We start from the raw sequence: 21,266 nt of genomic DNA on the forward strand, positions 1-21,266 counted from the left end.
GGGACCAATTCTTACATCTGTCTGGCTATATATTGAGCATGAGAAATAGCAGATGTACTTCTTAGTCTTGTTTTGCTCTAATTGTAGAAAATGAAAGGCCAAAGGGTTCATTTATGTAGTATAGACACAAGCGCTTGGTGCTTTGTAAATTTAGTTCTTCCACTGACTTATGCTGCAGTGCATATATGATATTTACCCTTGTGCCAGATGCTACTTTGTTAGTGCACCTGGCACAGGGTGCAGAGTGTGATCATTTAAAAATAAGGGAGTGTTGTAGTTAACACCTGCCTAAGGCAAACTAGATGTACAGATGTGCCTTGTCCTACAGATATTTCACCTGTCGCTGAATGAATCTAATACAGGTATGCAAGTGAAGAACCGTAATATTTATAGCTTTTCAGTGCCCCAGAATTAGGGTTACCACCATTCCGGACGGGAGGAGTGGCTGTGATGTGACAGGTGTGGTGATGACATAGGGAGGGACGGGGCAATCAAGCCACTGGGAAGAGTACTGATGTGGTGATCGGTGATTGGTCCACCGCCACATCAGTCTAGGGGAGTCCTGTCCAGTTTTCCTAATTTGGAAAACTAGGGAGGCAGTTTTGACCCAGGCAACTCTTCTGACAACTGGATTGTCTGGGTCAAAACTGGATGGGTGGCAACCCTACACAGAATTGACAGTTTTTGTCTTGTAGTGGTAGGTTCCCTGTGTCTATGTGCAATGAATCTGCTTAGCATTGTGTTCCATAGGTTCCTGCAGTCCCAGTTAATGTACTGCTTCTATCTCCAGTGTTATGCACAGTATATCAGTCATGTGTGAGAATAAACTCAATTTACAGTATGTCACTGGCGGAAACCCACAGACAACAGTATTCAGCAACTTGCTTGTCCTTTGTAGCTGCCAGGGTCAGCATCAGATAAATACTAGTATAATTATGGGACCTGCTATCCAGAATACTTGGATAAGGGATGTTTCTGTAATACCACACTTTATGTTGACTGAAAAAACAATTTAAACATTTATTAAACCTCCAATAAGGATTAATTATAATGTAGCTCAATAGCTTATATCAAATAAAAGATACTGTTTAATTATTACAGAGAAAAAGAAAATAATTTTTAATTATTTTATTAAAATGAAAAAGAGATGGCCATCCCATAATTTGGAACTTTCTTTATAACAGGTTTCCAGATAACAAATCCCATACCTATATAGCTATATTTCCATCAGCATCCAGTGTAGGAGGATAGACACTAACCATTAAAATATTCATTTTAATATCACTGGGTAAATGTTTATTTAAATTATGAATAGCCCATGTTCTAGTCTATTTAGTAGGTGTTATTCTCAAACTGCTTATACACAGGGTAAGTCTCTTTTAACGTATGGGGATTGGGCCACCAAAAGTTACATCACTAAGCACTAATTATAACTGATCATTAAGCACCATGAAGTTTCAAAAATAATTATATTTTTTGAAACGTATTTCCGTATTTTCTGTAATAATAAAACAGTATATTGTCCTGACTAGGCTACATAAATCCATATAGGTGTCAAAACAAACCTGTTGGGTTCATTCAATATTAAAATTACTTGAAAAGATCACTTATCTGGAAAACCCCAGGTCCAGAGCATTGTGATAATAGATTCTATACATGTATAATAATGTACATTGGGATGCTGATCTCCTGCTAGGTACTGGTCCTTTACCCCGTCACTTAAGTTGAGTGTTGGGTTTCTCAGCTGCCCACCCCTATGTACTCCCTATGTAGTCATATTTACATGACATAATAGTTCTGGCGAAAGCTTTTGTACTATAATCTACCTAATGGATGGCATGTAGAGTCATCACCCCTTTAAGGCAGCAACATTATAGAGGCAGACTATAGTAGTGATACCTGTTTTACCATTTAATTACAGCACCATGCAGAATACAGGCTGAATTTGGGCCTTTGTGCTTACCACAGTGCTTATTTGTAGCCTTCTTGTGTTTCTAAGCTGCATCTACTCTCCTGGGCTCTGAGGTCAACAGTGATATGAGAGCAGTCCCAACGGAACCCAAAGAAGTGGGACAGTTTGTTTTCTGCAGTCGCTGGCGCTGCATCTGTTCTACCCACACCCTTTTCATTGTAACTGAGTACAGAACACATAGTTCTTAGTGCTGCAAAAGTGATGTTCTTAGCAAACCTTCCCTTATTTATTTTTATTTATTTTAAGCAACCCATAAATCTAATTTTAGACCTTTAAATAGTATTGGAATTTCATATTTACAGTACTGCATGCTCAGCCTCTTTTGCAAATGACATTGTCAATTGAGTAGATGGTGTAAGCAGCAGGGATATAAGTAGCAGGTGGGGTAGAAATACGCACTTTGTTTTTGCCTGGTCACAATACAGTTAGGGGCACATTTACTAATGGTCGAATATCGAGGGTTAATTAAGCCTCGATATTCGACTATCGAAGTTAAATCCTTCGACTTCGAATATCGAAGTCGAAGGATTTACCGCTATCCCTTCGATCGAACGATTAAATCCTTCGAATCGAACAATTCGAAGGATTTTAATTGATCGATCGAACGAACGAAATTCCTTTGATCTGAAATTTGCTAGAAAGCCTATGGGACCTTCCCCATAGGCTAACATTGTACCTCGGTAGGTTTTAGTTGGCGAAGTAGGGGGTCGAAGTTTTTTTTAAAGAGACAGTACTTTGACTATTGAATGGTCGAATAGTCGAACGATTTTTAGTTTGAATCGTTTGATTCGAATTCGTAGTCGAAGGTCGAAGTAGCCAATTCGATGGTCGAAGTAGCCAAAAAAAACATTCGAAATGCAAAGTATTTTTTCTTCTATTCCTTCACTCCAGCTAAGTAAATGTGCCCCTTAGTATCTCCAAGTAAGCTCTTGTCAGATGTAAATAAATGATAAAACAGTTATCAAGCATGTTAAAGAAATCCAATTTGCTTTTTATTTTCTTGCCCTTGCTGCCTGTATCTGTAAAATTCTAGAGTTTCTGCGTTGTCTAAAAAAAAAAACATCAGCCTTTGAGAATAACTTTAACAATATTTTTATGTGATATTTACTTTCTTTCCTTATTCCGTTTATTTATGATGAGCTGCATTAGGCTTTATCCTGGGAACAAAAATGTGTAATCTCATTCTTTCTAATATAATCTTTATTCACAGTAGAATAGGTCTTAACTGTTGCCTTATTTATTGCTGTATCAACCAACGTTCAGCAGAAGCACAAATATATTTTGCCGGTGAATACATTTTGTTTCAATTCTTCATTCATTATTCATTGTACATGATGTAAGGGATATTGTATCCCCAACCATACATTCTACGGTTATGAAAAGTCACCAAGGAGAGTCGTAATGTACAACAGGGGATATGGTGTAACTTCCAAAATCAATAAAACAAATCAATAAGTCAACCATAAGGTTGTTTTACACATGGTTTTATATAAATATTATTTATTACTTGTGTATTGTTAACATAAGCCAATGATTAGTAATACCTTAATATGCAAAATTTTGTGCTCGCTTTTTAATGTGTATGTACCAAGCACCAAACACTAGATAAAAATGAAAATTCATTATAATTTATCTGGGCATTGTCCTACTAGGAAATTAAGGACCCAATTATTAATCAACTTTAGTTTTTTTTTTCTCTGAAATTTGTCGTTTTCTATTTTTTTTTATTTTTTATAAAGATCTAAAAATTTGAGATTTATTAAGAGGAAAAACCATAAAAACCTCTAATACAAAATTTTGCCAGGGAAAAGTTGTGCTGATCCTTTTGGATGGCTGTTCAGATTTTTAGAGGTTTTCTTTTTTGTCTCTCTGAATTCTAGAGGTTTTCGAGGCATTTTATTTGTAAGATTTTGCACATTTTTTTTCCATTCGTACTATTTGGATTTTTTAATAAATGTCATGACATTCGTAGTTTTACAGTATGTGAGTTGAGTCGTAGACATTTTCTAAAACCTCTAAAAACGACTAAAATCTGACCTTTGATAAATAGGCCCCATAGTGTGGGCTGTAGAATGTGATGCCATTAACAGTAACATTTAAAGCCTGCACAAAAATATACTCGTTCTCATTCTCACAATCCAGATGTTCCAAAAAAGAGCTTGTTCATCAGTTTCTACATCTACCATGTTGCCAAATAATGGAAGATAACATTTTCCATTATTTACAGCATTAGCAAGTCACAAGATCTCTTAATGCCCCATGTGCCAGATAGGACATCTCACTATGGGATTATTAACCCCTACTGTATATTATATGCACACCTTGCTCAGTGTCCCTTAAAGATTTTAATCAAAAAATGTTTGCATCATGTTATTTAGCTAATTACATCCAGTTTTTCTTTATAGTACAGGTCTGAGGCCTGTTATCCAGAATGCTGAGGATCTGGGGTTTTCCAGATGATCTTTCGATAATGTGGATCACCATACCCTAAACATAGTAACATAATAATTTAGGTTGAAAATAGACTTTTCAAGTCAATATATAATATATATATATATATATATATATATATATATATATATATATATATATATATATATATATATATATATATATATATATATATATATATAATAAGAGAATCTAATGTTTACAGTTAAGAAGAATCAGTAAGATAGTGTAAACTAATGAAAGAACTGATCTTGAGATTTTACTTTCAACAAAACTGGTGTTCCTGGAGTATTTACTGAACTAGACAATCCACTTATTTGTCTTCCTACTAAATAATGTTGTCTTTTGTGTTACAGTGCATTCATTTTAACACACTTCAGAGTACAAAATGAATTCTTTAAATCAAATTTGTTGATTGAATCATGAACACAAAAATGGAAAATAGAAACTTTTGTAATATAATCAATTGAAAATTCTTCATTTCTAAAATCATTTTATACATGCAGGCTTGGGTTTTTGTGGAGATTAAGCTCCATAATACATTGTTGATATGTGCTGCCAGGACCGCCATCAGAAATCGCAGGGCCCCATATGACAAAATTTCCTGGGCCCCCTGGACTGCCCCCCCCCCACATTATAAGAAAATTGGTGGCCAGGGCCCCTTAAATGTCCATGCCTTCCTGAAGTCAGCAGCTCTCAGAAAGATGGGGGGCCCGGCTAATCAAGTAAGTGTGGCGTGGCCGTGGCCCCCCTTACCCTCGGGGCCCCCTACAACTCTCCCCCCTGTCCCCCCCTGATGGCTGCCCTGTGTGCTGCCTATATATTTGAGATGCCTTTACAAAAATACAACTCTGCCTGCATGTAGAAAGACATATTGCTCAAAGAGAATAAGTGCAACGTTACCTGATTATTTCTGAAGTGGTGCACAATTTTTGAATGATTGTATTTAGAATGTTTCTTATTGCCATCAGATAAAACTGATACAGTATAATGTTTTTTTTTTAATTTTCACGATAGTTCCCCTTGCATGTTAAACTTTAAATTCTCAGCATGAGTATATTAAACATAAAAGCTAGCAACAATACTGTATTTACTAAATGTTTGTCATTATCGGTAAAATGACCAACTCTGCTTGTATGTTTGAATGGACAGTTGTTGTAGCAAAACCCTACATAAAGGCTAGAATCAGTTTATTGTTACAAGTTTAATGTGTAGCTCATTTTTACAGCTGGATTTGACAACCTTCCTTCACATGTATGTTATGGCAGAGCTATGAAACAGTAAATTGTATTATTCATCAACGAAATTCCTTCTTACTTGACACGCACTGAATGATCAATAACTAATTAACCAAGATGAACACAATGAAACGATTCCTCGCTCTGAAGTCATTAAACCTTTCATGAATGTGTTACTTTTTTTTGTATTTAAATGATTGATAGCATTTGTTTGTATTAATTTCACGTGAATTTTTGGCTTGCAACTGAAGTTAATTTGACTTAAAAAACATATAATCCTATTCTGAAGCATTGTGCTAATGTTAGGGAATTTATGTCAAGCTAGTATGGGGATCCAGTAGTAAAAAGCTCAAAACATTTTTATTTTACGTAGTTCTTTAACAATATGTGAACTTGACTTCACTTATCAGAAGCCCTAGGGCTTTTTTTCTTCATCCAGTTGAAAGCATGTAATTATAAACAGATAATTGTCTTACAAAAGAAGCACATTGCCTTAAACATTACATCTCCTTGCTATTGCCCTTCCTTTTGCTGTGATGGTCTGCTGGAAGTTGGAGTTAACAGACTAACTGATGTGTCTCTTATTGAGTGTATTTGGTATAATTTGCTATAATTCTAAAGGTTTACACATGCATATATCCAATTTCTGCCAATATATTGCACATTTCAAATATTTACATATTTTTGTGTATTCTAAGTGCCTTTTTGTGATATGTACTAGCTGGAGCCACTTCATCTCATCTCATTGTGTATTTGTATACTGCTGAGATGACAATAAAGTTTACTTTGACTTTGTCCTCCCATCAGAGAGGTGTAAGCAACAAATAGAAAATGTGATTATTATTATTATCATCATAAGAACTGAACTTACATTCACTATCATTATTTTTAGGATGTTCTGGACCTCTTGGTATGGAAGGCGGAATTATATCAAACCAACAGATAACAGCATCCTCAACTCATCGAGCTCTATTTGGGCTACAAAAATGGTACCCATATTTTGCACGACTAAACAAAAAAGGTCTCGTGAATGCTTGGACGTCAGCAGAAAATGATCGCTGGCCCTGGATCCAGGTAGATTTCTTGTTTAATATGAATCCGGTCATTACCATATTTCACTGTAATGTTACATTTCCTATTTAAAGGGATACTGTTACAGGAAAAAAATGTTTTTCAAAATGCATCAGTAAATAGTGCTCCAGCAGATTTCTGTACTAAAATCCATTTTTCAAAAGAGCAAATTTAATTTTAAAAATCTGATATGGGGCTAGACATGTTGTCAGTTTCCCAGGTGCCCTCAGTCATTTGACTTCAGTCACTATTTACTGCTGCACTGCAAGTTGGAGTAATATCACCCCCTACCTTCCCCCCCAGCAGCCCAGCAGCAGGAAAATAGGAAGCTAACAGCTCCCTAGTGGATATGAGAATAACACTCAATAGTAAAATCCATGTCCCATTGCAACTTCTTCAGTTACATTGAGTAGCAGAAACAATAGCCCATCTGAAAGCAGTTCCATCATGAAGTTCTGACTCTTTCTGAAAGCACAGGATCAGGCAAAATAACCTGAGATGTCTGTATACACACCAATATTACAACTAAAAAATACACTTGTTGGTTCAGGAATAGCCTTTTAGAGTGAATTATTTGCAGTGTAAATAGTGTAATTTAGAAATAAAATGTATGCCATAAAAATTATGACAGAACCCCTTTTGTATTTTAGTAAGAGTTGGAATCATTTTTTGCATATTGCTAATTTACAGTAAAGTACCGACACAATACTCCACACTGGGTTAAACTCCCTCTGACATTATGGAGTAGAGTCAACCTTTTTAAAATGCTATATCTCCCAAGGTTTCTTTACCCACTCTGGAATGCACCGATTTACATAACCATCCCATTCTTTAACAGTGAGTTACTTTCATTTATTTGGGCCAACAAAACACCTAGATTATCATGGCTCATGCTTACTGCATCTAGGGATAAGGGGGGACTTGCCCTTCCACATTTGCAAAATTATTATTATGCGTCCCAACTATCTTATATTCATAACTGGTTTAACCCAGATGATAGCAACTCATTAACAAATTTACATGCAATGATCATGGGTTCTATGGAAGCTATTCGTAATGCTCCCTATAGAAGGGGGGGGGATCGTCCTTCATTACCAGGGGTACTCGTCACTCCTATTAAAGTGTGGACAAAGGAGGGAAATGGTTGGATACGCTTCCCTCATTAGAGGAGGAACAGTGGGAGGAGGCTATAGACAACCTTTACTCCTTTCTAATCTCCTTAAGGAATAAAATGATCCAATTTAAGATGATTCACCAAATATATATCACACCCCAGAGACTCAAAGTTATGGGTAGACTAGAAGGGGCTAAATGTGCTAAGTGCAGTGGAAGCAGGCTTCCTACACTTAATTTGGGACTGTCCCAAGGTACTGTCATATTGGAGGGAGGTAATTCGATATAGTAATGAACATCTGTCTCTCCCTGGAATTTGTACTCCTGAAGTCTGTATCCTAGGTATAATTGACGATGTGGTGCCCTTACAAAAAACTAGAACTTTACTACGTTTTATGCAAAAAAACTAATTATTATGAAATGGATGAGTCCTAATGCCCCCACACTCCAGCAATGGATTGATTTAATAAATGTCACCCTTCCACTGATCAAGATGACCTATAATGCTCGGGGAACTCCTGACAAGTTTGGGAAAATATGGACCCCTTGGTTGGATGTCAACCCCCAGGTATCGTTGTCAGATAGTTAAACTTTGACTGCAAGCTGTGAAATATTGCGTTTGTAATGTGACAATTACTGTGTTATGATATCACTTGTACCCAGTCTTCTCTGCAAATGCCAAGTACGATTATTATTATTATTGTTAATTTTTATTGTTTTATGTTTAAAATGCAAAAATAAAAACCTTTAAAAAAAAAAAGTACCTACACGATAAGCTATGCAAATCTGATATGTAATATACTGCAGGTTTTGTCTCTTGAAATCCAGTTTCTAAATTTAAACGACAGTATCTTGTAAATGACTTTTCAAATATTTAGCTTGTCAGTCTTCTCTTAGAAGGAAATTTACAAACATTGGGGGTTTTCAAGTGCATTGACAAAATAGAAATATCAGTTTCTGATTTACTAATTTTGTCCAGTGTTATTCAGAGATCAAAATAATGAAGAAACAATTTTAAATATTTGAAGTTTACTCCATTAACTTGCACTGTGTCAAAATTAACTAGTGCTGTTTTTTTCTAGAATATATTTTCTAGAATGTTGGAAAAAGGTAAATAAATATGCTAAAATTGTAACTGCTAAGAAAACATTAGAAAAAAAACATTAAGTGGCAGATTTATCAAGGGTCGAATTGAAAATTAGAAGTAAAAAAATTCGAATTTCAAGCTATTTTTGTGTACTTCGACTACAGAATAGTCAAAATTCGATTAGAATTTGAAAAAAAACTAGAAAATTCTAATATAAAAATTTATCATGTACTGTCTCTTTAAAACTTTGACCCTGCGGCATCTAAAATCTGCTGAACTGCTATTTTAGCCTATGGGGGACCTCCTACAACCTATTTCGAGTCAATTGGAAGTTTTTTTTTTATTTTTTATTTTTTTAAATACTTCGAATCGAATTCGATCTTACTTCAATTCGAACGATAGAATACAGCCTAACTACCTACAAAAAAACTTGGTTGGTCTTTTTTTATTCAAATTTCAAAGTTATGGGAGTTCAAAAAAACTCCCCTTACTTCAAAATTCGATCCTTGATAAATCTGCCCTTAAGATTGTCATTTGCTCCTTTGATAAATCTCACCCCTTATTCTTACAGGCAACTAAATGTAGACGAGGTGCCTCTTTATATGTTGTAATGCATACATATGTTACCTTTGTATCTTTAGTTTCTGATGAACGGTGATTGGATTCACATTCTGCGTTGTGTCACTGTAGTATCTGATAGTAAGTCAGACTTTTCCGTTATAACAAAATTTAAGTGACTTCTCTCTGGCAATTGATGAACTAAGACTATTACTGTATGTCAAATTGGATGTTTGAGAGTTCAAGTTAAAGAACAATGTTCCACATTCAGCAAAGATAGTGGATAGTTTTAGTAGAGGAAGCAAAGATGTCATTTTCACTGTTCCAACAATACCGCAAATATGGGAAGTGACAACTCTTGTCATAGAAGTGTAAAATGTTCATGACAACGCAGGTAAAAAAGTTCAGTATGTCAGTACAAATCAGCTGTGAAGGTATTTTGCTTAAGGAAGATGAGCCATTAATGCTAGTCTCCAGTAACTGCTTTATGTACTTTTTTTCAGTTTCACAGACCAGATATAAGCATTTTTTTCTAATTTTTACGGCTCGCTTCTCTGCATGATGTGCCTTATTTGAAGTGGATTTAAGGCATCTATACTGAAGACAGGGGGACAGATTCCCTAAAGGGCAAAGTGACTAATGCTAGTGAAAATTTGCCAGCATGACGTCTTTTTGCAACTTTGCTGATTCCCTAACGGGTGCAGGCGTCACTTCGCTAGCGAGGGAGAATGACGATAGCGTTGATTCACACTTTAACGCCAGGCGAATTTTTGTTCTGGCAAATGGACGTAACTCAGCAAATTCATTAAGACATGGATTTTACTGAAGGTTATCTCATTTGCCAGACTTGCCTTTGCCAGCTCAGACCAGGTGAAGTGCAATGGAGTGCATAGGACTTCCTCAATTTTTTGTGCAAAATTTTCCCCAAAAAAACAAATTTGTCCCAAAAAACACTTTCATCTTTTCCTTTTTTCTGAGTGATAGCCTAAAAATGTTTTGGGTAACCTGGTTCCCCCCTTCAATTTCTAACATATGGAACATAAACTATACACTGGGGTCATGTGTAGGGAATTATAACAACTCTATTTTATTTATTAAGGTTCCCTGGACTTGAGTAATGTTTGCTGCAACATATACGTCCATGTAACTTTATAATTTCCCACCGTATGCAAATTAGGAAACGCTAGTGCATCTTCGCTTTGATTGACGCTAGCGAAAATACGCCCGAGTTCGGCGCCCTGGACTCAACTTCCCACTTGGTGTTGTCCTAGCGAATTTATGCCTGTCGAAGTGTTGTGACTTTTCGCAGCTTAGGGAATCAGGATGGACTGAATAGGGAAACATTATAATATATATTATATATTTCTATATATATATATTTCTATATATATATATATATATATATATATATATATATATATATATATATATATATATATATATATATATACAGGTATGGGACCTGTTATCCAGAATGCTCGGGAACTAGGGTTTTCCGGATAACGGATCTTTCCGTAATTTGGGTCTTCATGCCTTAAGTCTACTAGAAATTAATTTAAACATTAAATAAACCCAATAGGCTGGTTTTGCTTCCAATAAGTATTAATTATATCTTAGTTGGGATCAAGTACAAGCTACTGTTTTATTATTACAGAGAAAAGGGAAATCATTTTTAAAAATTTGGATTATTTGGATAAAATGGAGTCTATGGGAGACAGCCATTCCGTAATTCGGAGCTTTCTGGATATCGGGTTTCCAGATAAGGGATCCTATACCTGTGTGTGTGTGTGTGTATATATATATATATAGTACAGGCTTGTTTTGATACTGTGCTTCAAGAATAATGGTACTGAATTTTGATTGATAACTTCATAACAAAGATGGATACTGTATACTGTACACTGACAGACCTTCAGTTTGTTCATCAAAATTTTGAAAAACTCAGATACAGATTGGTGACTGAAGAACATTTTTACATGTACTTTGCCTGCAGAATTATGTGAAAGCTCCACTGACTAATTGGACTAATTTATATGATAAATTACTATACTAATAAATTATATAATATTATACATTATCTAATAGGTTATATTTAGTTTATGAAGTCATGCGAATGGACAAATAATGTCCACTTGGCATATACCTGGTCATTTTCTTTTTTTTTGTGCAGCCAACCAAATTATCTTTATGGTAGACTAGAGCATTTCATTTTTGAAGTTAACGCATACTTAGGGTAGCTCTTAAAATAATAATTTAAGCTTTTTGTTAAAAATCTCAGAAGACAAAAACAGATTTAACAAAAAATCAAAGCAGCACAGCTACAGCACTTAAGGATTAAACTACATCAATCCTCTTACCATCCAACCAACCATTCTACACAAGTATGAAGTAAAGAAGGAAATTAAATATGTAATTGTAACCACTAGAATAAATAACAGGTCAACAAATACTTGAAATTTAAATATTTGAATATTTTAGTTATGCAGTGTGTTGCCTTCCAATTAATGTAATTTAAAAATGAATTAAGAGTTAAATTAAAACAAATAGTTTCAAGTTAGTAAGGGGATACTGTTTTTAGAATAAAAACATTTTGCCTAAATGTGACAATCAATATGAAATACAGTATTGTAAAATGTATTTTATCTATGAAAATGTGCAGATAATATTTGTGTTTACATGAGGTTGACTATTTTGCTTTCTTTTTAACAAAAACAGCAGTCTTGCTTTATGACAGGGATTCTACAAACCGTTCAGCATCGGTGAAAGTGTATCACATGAATTAATAAAGGATATATTATGTGATGACAATCTCCCTTTAACAGATTGTAGATGGTTATGACGTGATACTCTGGGGAAAATTCACTAAGATTCGTAGTTGCGCCAGCGTCTGCTTCGCTGCACTTCGCCAGGCGTATTTTCGCCAGCGTTCAGCGCTCAGGGGAAGCGCAAGGTTGCGAAGTTGCACTAGTGTTAATTCGCCAAGCAAATCGAAGTTACGCTAGCGATGCTTAATTTGTATACGGCGCCAAATTGAAGTTACAATGGAGGTTTATGTAGCAGCACTACACAAGCCTGGGAAACCTTCAAAACATCAAATAAAATTTTTATTTTGCCCTACACATGTGCCCACTGTATGTGCCCACTCCATGAGTTAGGAAATGTAGGGGGGAAGGAGGGTACCCCCAAAATTTTTTTTGATCTTTTTCAACCTATCACCCATAAAAAAAGAAAAAACGCCAGCGTTTTTTGGGACTTAGAAATTTTTTTTACTTATATTTGAAGCAATCCCTATCTACTCTATTGCGCTTCGCCTGGTCTGCGGTGGCGAAGGAAGTCTGGCGTAAAAGGTAGCGTTCAGAAAAATGCGTGCGTCAGTGAATTTGCGTAGTTACGTTGCCCAAATTCGCCAGGCGTAAGGGTGCGAAGTAACACTAGCGAATTTACGCCAGTGTCCGAATGTCCGAATTAACACTAGCGTTAGGCGCTTCGTCCTTTAGTAAATTTGTCCCTCTGGGTCTTATTTATTGGCACTGAGCAATAACCGAGTTAGCAGCTACATGACATGACAAACACTGCAAAGTCTTCCAGTGATAAAATGTTACCTATGATAGTGTCTGCTGACACTATCATAGGTAACATTTTATCTCTGGAAGACTTTGCAGTGTTTGTGTATGAAAGTACAGGAGAATGATACAGATTATTAATGCCATACAATGATCAATTAAGAATTTAAAAATATATGTTTCAATTAAACTCCCCTTTGGTTGCAGGATAATACAGTACACAGATGTTTATGGGAGCCACCATTTTGATTGTAAGTGGTTGCTATTCAACTTCCTGTTACCAATCTCAGGGCTGTGGTTAGCCCTGGAATGATCAAAATGAGCCTGAAGCTGAAAAGCCTTCCAGAAAAGTCCAGGAAGCAATCCAAAACATCAATTTTGGCATTTTTTATGTAGCTAAATAGTGAATACGATCAAAGCAGATGGATAAAGAACAAACTGATCAATATCTATATTAATTGCTCATGCAGAGGAATAAAATGGAAACATTGCACATAGTCTGCTATTCGGTTTTATTGTTTGCAATAAAATACATTCTGCTACAGTTTTTGTTTTTTGCAATGATAAAAGAATATTTGTGTTCCCAGGATAAATTTTGTTATTTCATAATGATCCTTATCTTTACAAGATTCATTTTGGACTATATTTTTATGCTTACAGAACTAGTTTGGGATGGCAAAATTCACATTGTGAATATGAAATGATGCTTTCGAAAAAGTGTTTAGTTAGCAGAAAATACAATGGGCACATTTAAGATTTGTCATATAATTTGTTATAAAATACACTCTATGCAAATTGCACCCCACAGACAGATATGTATTGACATATACATTAGTCAGTGCCACACACAGAATATATAAATGTCACTCTTTTCCGTTATGTTTAAAGTAATACAATATTCTTTCACCTACACAGTTTTTTCAATTAATGTATACATGTATAGGATCCCTTATCTGGAAACCCGATATCCAGAAAGCTCCGTATTACGGAATGGCTGTCTCCCATAGACTCCATTTTATCCAAATAATCCAAATTTTTTAAAAATTATTTCCTTTTTCTCTGTAATAATAAAACAGTAACTTGTACTTGATTCAAACTAAGATATAATTAATCCTTATTGGAAGCAAAACCAGCCTATTGGGTTTATTTAATGTGTAAATGAATTTCTAGCAGACTTAAGGCATGAAGACCCAAATTACGGAAAGATCCGTTATCCGGAAAACCCCAGGTCCCGAGCATTCTGGATAACCGGTCCCATACCTGTATATGCTGTCTTAATTTAATCAGTAAAGCATGACAAGATACACACAAGTGATCGGCGAATTTATTTGGCAGGCGCGAATTTGCGGCGAATTCCCCCGATTCACTGCCGGCGAATACATTTGCGAAACCACCGCGAAAATTTGCTGGCGTCCATTTTTTGGACGCCGTCGCATTTTCGCTGGCAAATGTGCACCGGCGTCCAAAAACGAGATGCCGGTGCCATTTCGTGAATTTTGCTGGAAAATTCGTAAAGTTTTCAGTGAAGCGAAACGCCCCAAATTCGCCCATCACTAATACACACTACTTTTATAGTTTGCGGCTAGAAGTCATAAAAAATGGCAACAATTATGCACACAAACCAAGGACTGGTAACTATGGTAACTTTTAGAGCTTGAAACATTATTTGATGAAGTCCTGTATTCATTTAATCAGAGTAATATGCCTAATTATGTATAATATATTTATGCTACTACTTTTGCAATTAGGCAATGTTCAAACAAGTTGCTCTTGTTCTGATTAATTGGCTTGGTTATTAATTATATATGGTATTAAAAATAGAAAGGTTAGGGAAACTCTCATGGCTGTGCTAGACCTGAATATATTATCACTGTCTAATGCACCTTCTGTCACTGTGCAATGTTTGAGATATAAGGCAAGCCATTTTAAGGAATATTTATCAAAATAGTGAAATAATGTTTACCAAAACATGCTTGCTAACTATTCATATTTGTTAAATGTCGGATAAGTTTTTTTTTTTTTGTGGATTCATTTTATAGGGCACTTTCCAAACAACAACCAGAGAAGCAGGGAAAGTAAAGGACTTTTTTCGACCCTGTTTACTCCAAGCTAACCAATTCAGATGAAATACTGTTTAAAGTACCGTATATACTCGAGTATAAGCCGATCCGAGTATAAGCCGAGGTACCTAATTTTACCTACGAAAACTGGGAAAACTTATTGACTCTAGTATAAGCCTAGACACAACTACAGCCCTGTCTCCCAGCAGCGCACCTTCCGCCAAAGAGACTCCCCCAGCGATCGACCGGACTTCTTTGCAAAGTTGATGGTGACAGAGAATTGTGCAGAGAGTGCTGTGTGTCATAAAACCATCACTGATCTTTCGTATAACCAACAGATGGCGCTGTGTGATATTGCCATCACTGTTAATCCTTTATTCAACCAACAGATGGCGCTGTGTGATATTGCCATCACTGTTAATCCTTTATTCAACCAACAGATGGCGCTGTGTGATATTGCAGTTACTGTTATTCTTTGATATAACCAACAGATGGTGCTGTGTGATATTGCAGTCACTGTTATTCTTTGATACAACCAACAGATGGTGCTGTGTGATATTGCAGTTACTGTTATTCTTTGATATAACCAACAGATGGCGCTGTGTGATATTGCAGTCACTGTTATTCTTTGATACAACCAACAGATGGCGCTGTGTGATATTGCAGTCACTGTTATTCTTTGATACAACCAACAGATGGCGCTGTGTGATATTGCAGTTAGTTATTCTTTGATACATGCAACAGATGGCGCTGTGTGATATTGCAGTCACTGTTATTCTTTGATACAACCAACAGATGGCGCTGTGTGATATTGCAGTCACTGTTATTCTTTGATATAACCAACAGAGGGCGCACTGTTATTCTTTCATAAAACCAACAGAGGGCATTGTGGGATATTGCAGTCTCTCCCCAAGTGTACTGTTGGTATAGGAATGATTAAAAGTGACTGCAAGCTTAGCTACTGCCCGGTGACCCGAGTATAAGCCGAGGTAGACTTTTTCAGCACATTTTGGATGCTGAAAAACTCGGCTTATACTCGATATGGTATGTTAGAAATAAAATAAAACGTAACTTTTAATCTAGGTAAATTAAAAACACACGCACCCAAAAAGACAATGCCAAATCAGACTCCATTATAAGTGTATAGAAGTCCAGGACCGTGTCCCTAAAAAACACACATTTAAAATCCAGGCATGGCTTCTTCAGGGGCACTTCTTCACTTATGCCCCTGAAGAAGCTGTGTAAGACGGTGAAACGCGTTGGGCAGGTGGCATAGGTGGACGGTGGGCGGATAGCTCCCACTTGTTCCCCACGTAGCTACAGTAGATAGAAATCTCGCTGGGGAATGGCTGGAAGGGAGGGTTTGGGAATTGCCACTTAAGCACGGCTGATACTTAAAGATTATAGTGGTCAGGTTGTAATGACAACGCTGACTACACGATTAGTAGACCAATCCATCCTATGCCTGGATTTTAAATGTGTGTTTTTTAGGGACACGGTCCTGGACTTCTATACACTTATAATGGAGTCTGATTTGGCATTGTCTTTTTGGGTGCATGTGTGTTTTTAATTTACCTAGATTAAAAGTTACGTTTTATTTTATTTCTAACATGCTTTAAACAGTATTTCATCTGAACTGGTTAGCTTAGAGTAAACAGGGTCGAAAAAAGTCCTTTACTTTCCCTGCTTCGCTGGTTGTTGTTTGGATTTTGTTAGTTCTTTAATGAACACTAAACTGCAGATAATTTATGTCTGAAACTTGGTCACACTCATTTTTGTGAAGTTATAGGGCACTTTCCACCACAAACTTACCAGAGGTGGGGATACAACTTTGGGGGGTGATAGGGGCACTTTTAAAAGATTTGCTTCCCAAAAGAATATATACCTAGGTATTTTTACTCAAATGGTTCTACACAAACTGCCTGGTCCATTGTGATAAATTCCGAGACTTGAAGTCTTTCCAGAAAAATCTGTGCCTCCACCCACTATGGAAATTAGAGGGACTTCAATTTCTATAATCTATCACAATGAAACGAATACTCGTCAGAGTATTAGGTTTTCTTTCAATTCATGGAATCAGGTATTTGTGTTCAAAACAATGTTAATATTTCTATAAATTCAGATACTGTATATTTTTCACATACACTTAGCCCAACTAAATAAGATCATGTCAAAGGGGGGGTATTTTCCCTTTAAGGTTCAAGGGTACAAGACTCGTTTAATTATGGTGCAACCTAAAATTAATTCTATCTCTGGAATTTCTTAGTTGTCTAAAAACCATAGTTTGCTTAACATGCCAATTCTTGTGAAAATTGTATTTTTTTCCATTTACCTGACTTACCATAGTGCCTACCTATTAGTGGAATTCTTTATAAGAAGCAGGGTGAGTATAGCAGGTCATATAAAATGTCCAAAAGGCTTTAGCAGCAAAAGTACAGAAAACTTTTGGTTATATGCACAGTGTTTTTTTACACAAGATGCTTCGGAGCAATGTCAAATCTCTTTTCCCCAAGAGAAACTGAAATGAGTAATAAAGTCCTGATTCAGCAAAAATCTCAGCACAAACACAGCTGCTTTACTATTACTGCAGGCAAAATGGGTTGCAGCATTTACATCATATCTATTGGAACACAGGCATATTGCTGAAAATTAGCATTGTTTTGTACTCATGCAAACAGGACAGTAATGAATATTTCCAGCTGAAACTGTGTTCCGCTTTCTCCAGTTGTAAACTCAAAACTGAAGTGCAGTTTACTGTGCCGCATGACCCAATGCCTGGTTAAAAAGAAACTGATGGAACACTTGGCTGTGAATTTAACTTTTACCGACAGTGGTAACATGTATTTGACTATTCTGACATTTGGTTTAGGGTCTAAACGATTTAAAATAAATGACGTTGATTCTAAGCATTTCTGACACATAGGGAGATATTTATCAAAGGTCAAATTTTAGAGTTTTTTAGACCTCGAATGGTTTGTAATTTAAGAAAAAACTCGAGTGGAAAAAATGAACTCGAATTGCTTGGATTGGTGGAGTTTTCGAGTGAAACCTTCAGAAAAAAAACATCATGAAGGCTATTTACATCTTCAAATGGGACCTCTGCTATTGACTTCTACATGACCTCCACAGGATTTTAGATGGTGTATTTGGATTCAAGCTACTATATTGTATGTACCAGGGTCGCTGTATAATAAATCTCAAAAGATTTGAGTTTTTTAAAAAATATACTCTGAAAAGTGCGAGTTTGACTCAAAAATAACCTTGAAAACTCAAAACACAACTCACACCTTAATAATAATCTGCCCCATACAGTACTACAAGTATCAGTACTACAGGCATCATGTATTTTTTATGCAGCCCTAAAGCTTCTGCATTTGAGTCATGGCTTTAAAGGGTCTCCTATAAAAACACATTAAGGTAACTTAAAAATCATGGGGAAGTCAAAGTGCACACAAAGTGCCATGTTATTTGCACTGGTCAACACCCACAGGTGCAGGTCTTTGCATTCCAGAATGAAGCATATGTTGCAACTGCTTACTCTTTATAACCACATTGAAGGACATTATAGACAGCGCTAAAGATAGCGGGGAATCTTTTCTTTTTGTCGCTGGGGAAACATACATGGTGTTTAAATGCCTTCAAGAGGGGCTTGGGTTATTTCTTAAACGAGCATATCATTGGCTATTGTGATCTTAAGATCAACAGTGAGGGGCTGATTCATGAACTTCGAGTGAAGGATTCGAAGTAAAAAAACTTCGAATTTCGAAGTGTTTTTTTGGCTACTTCGACCATCGAATGGGCTACTTCGACCTTCGACTACGACTTCGACTTCGAATCGAATGATTCAAACTAAAAATCGTTCGACTATTCGACCATTCGATAATGGAAGTACTCTCTCTTTAAGAAAAAACTTCGACCCCCTAGTTCGCCATCTAAAACCTACCGAACTCAATGTTAGCCTATGGGGAAGGTCCCCATAGGCTTTCCTAAGTTTTTTTGATCGAAGGATATTCCTTCGAACGATTCGTAGAATTTTATCGTTCGATTAGAAGGATTTTATCGTTCGATCGAAGGAATAATCCTTCGATCGTTCGATCGCACTATTTGCGCTAAAATCCTTCGACTTCGATATTCGAAGGATTTTAATTCCCAGTCGAATATCGAGGGTTAATTAACCCTCGATATTCGACCCTTTGTGAATCGGCCCCTTAGTATCGATACTGATGTAAATATAGTTATACAGTATATGTGACTGTATAGAGAGCCCTGTATAAGTGTGTGTATATGCATGTGTGTGTGTGTGTATATATATATATATATATATACATATATATATATATATATATATATATATATATATATATATATATATATATATATATATATATATATATATATATATATACACACACATGCACTGGGTTGATTTGGCATCACTTAGCACTATTTATAATACATGACAGCAATAAGTGTATCTTCTCCTGGTAATTTATTTTGCTGCAGCACTCACTATATTTGTAATAATTATTTCTATATTTTGTTGAGTGTATATGGCAGTATTGTTCCAGTTTGGTCCAATATGCAGAATGTTGAAATAATTGATCTGATTGTTGAGTTTTGTGTCTTTTCATTGGCAAATGAATGTCTGTGACAAATGAGGTTATACTATAATACAACAATGGAAGCAGAGCCACTGTCAAGTCAAATTAAAAATGTTTTCCAATGTTTAGTATCCTTATTTAGCATAAATAAACCATCTCTGTGTTATCATTGTGAATTGTTGTATGAAAGGAGCAGTAATGAAGAATGGGAAAAATGTATTCAGAAGTTCTTCTCCATGGTTATAAAAGACAATTGAAACAAATTAGACAGAGATGGGATAGAAAAGATTATGGAGTATATTAAAAGCATTCCTACAAAACAGTTACATTAGGGCATTGATCAAAAACTCTGTATAAATAAGTGCAGAGACATGAGAGACAGTAATAGCAGAAAGATAAATATATGCTCTGCATACAGCGAAAATAGTGCTAATAATAATGTATTCATTAAAGGCCTTTTGATCCATCTTATCTTTACAGCCATTAACAATTTCTATGGCAACTCAGAAAAATGAGTGAATTGTGGACATATTATAAGTTGCTCCATGTAGTTGTGAAGGATAATAGGTACCTTTGCAGCTTACCACCTTACTCTTAACTAAAACCTGTGGTGGAACTAGGACACATACCCCTAATATTTATTTTAGCTGACCTAACTGCAGCTTCTGCCATACCTTTTGCCTCTGATTTACCATTGTTTGCCTCTAAACTGATATTTTTGGGTCTGTGTGAAATGAAATCTAATCTGACACTGAGCACCAGATAAAGAGTGCCCATGGGGAGTGAGCCAGGAACTGGGAATGACAGGGCCATGGCAGGGCTAGGAATGAGGGAACTGGAAGAGGGGGTTTGGGATTATGGATGTTGTAGTTCCTGGGTTGCTATTGGGATGGGTGGAGACACATAAGAGAAAGGAAGTGAAGGGAGCATTCTCTTTTACCTTGAACAGCTCCTGCCTGCCCTCCCCAGAGGGGCTCTACCAAGGGGATAGTGGTATTAAGATAGGGCGTAACAGGGGTTAGGCTTGGTGCCAAAGTGAAGGAAGGGGCACACAAAGTGCCATGTTATGAAGGAAAGCCACACCTAGGAAAGACAGCAGACGGGCCCATTGCTCTTGAGTACAATTCTTTGCAGCCTTCAGCAGCTATCAGATGTTAAGAAAGTTAGTTATTTATTAATCAATGTTATTGTACATTGCACTCCACTCAAACTGCTTTTGGTTTATGTTGGTTGTTATTTATGTGATTTAATAAATAAGCTGTGGCATGATATCAAATGTGGTTGGCTTGTTATTTTGAGGAAAGGGGGGAGATGCTTGGTGTTGTTGGGAGGGGCCCATCAGATTGATACTGCCTTTGTCATGAAAATGATTAAAGCTCTTGGTGGGGATATTGTTACTAAAGCTGGATCAAAATTGATGGTACAATTGTTAAAAGAAAACCTGAATGATTACTTAGGCAACAGATAGCTTGTATCATTTTAAGTGACATATTAAAGAATCTTACCAAATTGAAAAATATATTCAAGTAAATATTGCCCTTTTACATCTCTT

At 36.1% G+C, this 21,266-nt stretch overlaps 1 protein-coding gene across 3 annotated transcripts in view; it reads left to right on the forward strand.

Moving 5' to 3' along the window:
- edil3.L (EGF like repeats and discoidin domains 3 L homeolog) overlaps positions 1-21,266 on the forward strand; it is a 337,031-nt gene that overhangs the window by 205,056 nt on the left and 110,709 nt on the right. For all 3 annotated transcript variants that reach the window (NM_001090936.2, XM_018243508.2, XM_041577683.1), the window contains 1 exon segment: positions 6,554-6,735. In NM_001090936.2, the coding sequence (NP_001084405.1) occupies positions 6,554-6,735 (182 nt within the window).

The sequence above is a fragment of the Xenopus laevis genome, chromosome 1L (genome assembly GCF_017654675.1).
Source record: "Xenopus laevis strain J_2021 chromosome 1L, Xenopus_laevis_v10.1, whole genome shotgun sequence".
NCBI classification, from domain to species: Eukaryota; Metazoa; Chordata; class Amphibia; order Anura; family Pipidae; genus Xenopus; species Xenopus laevis.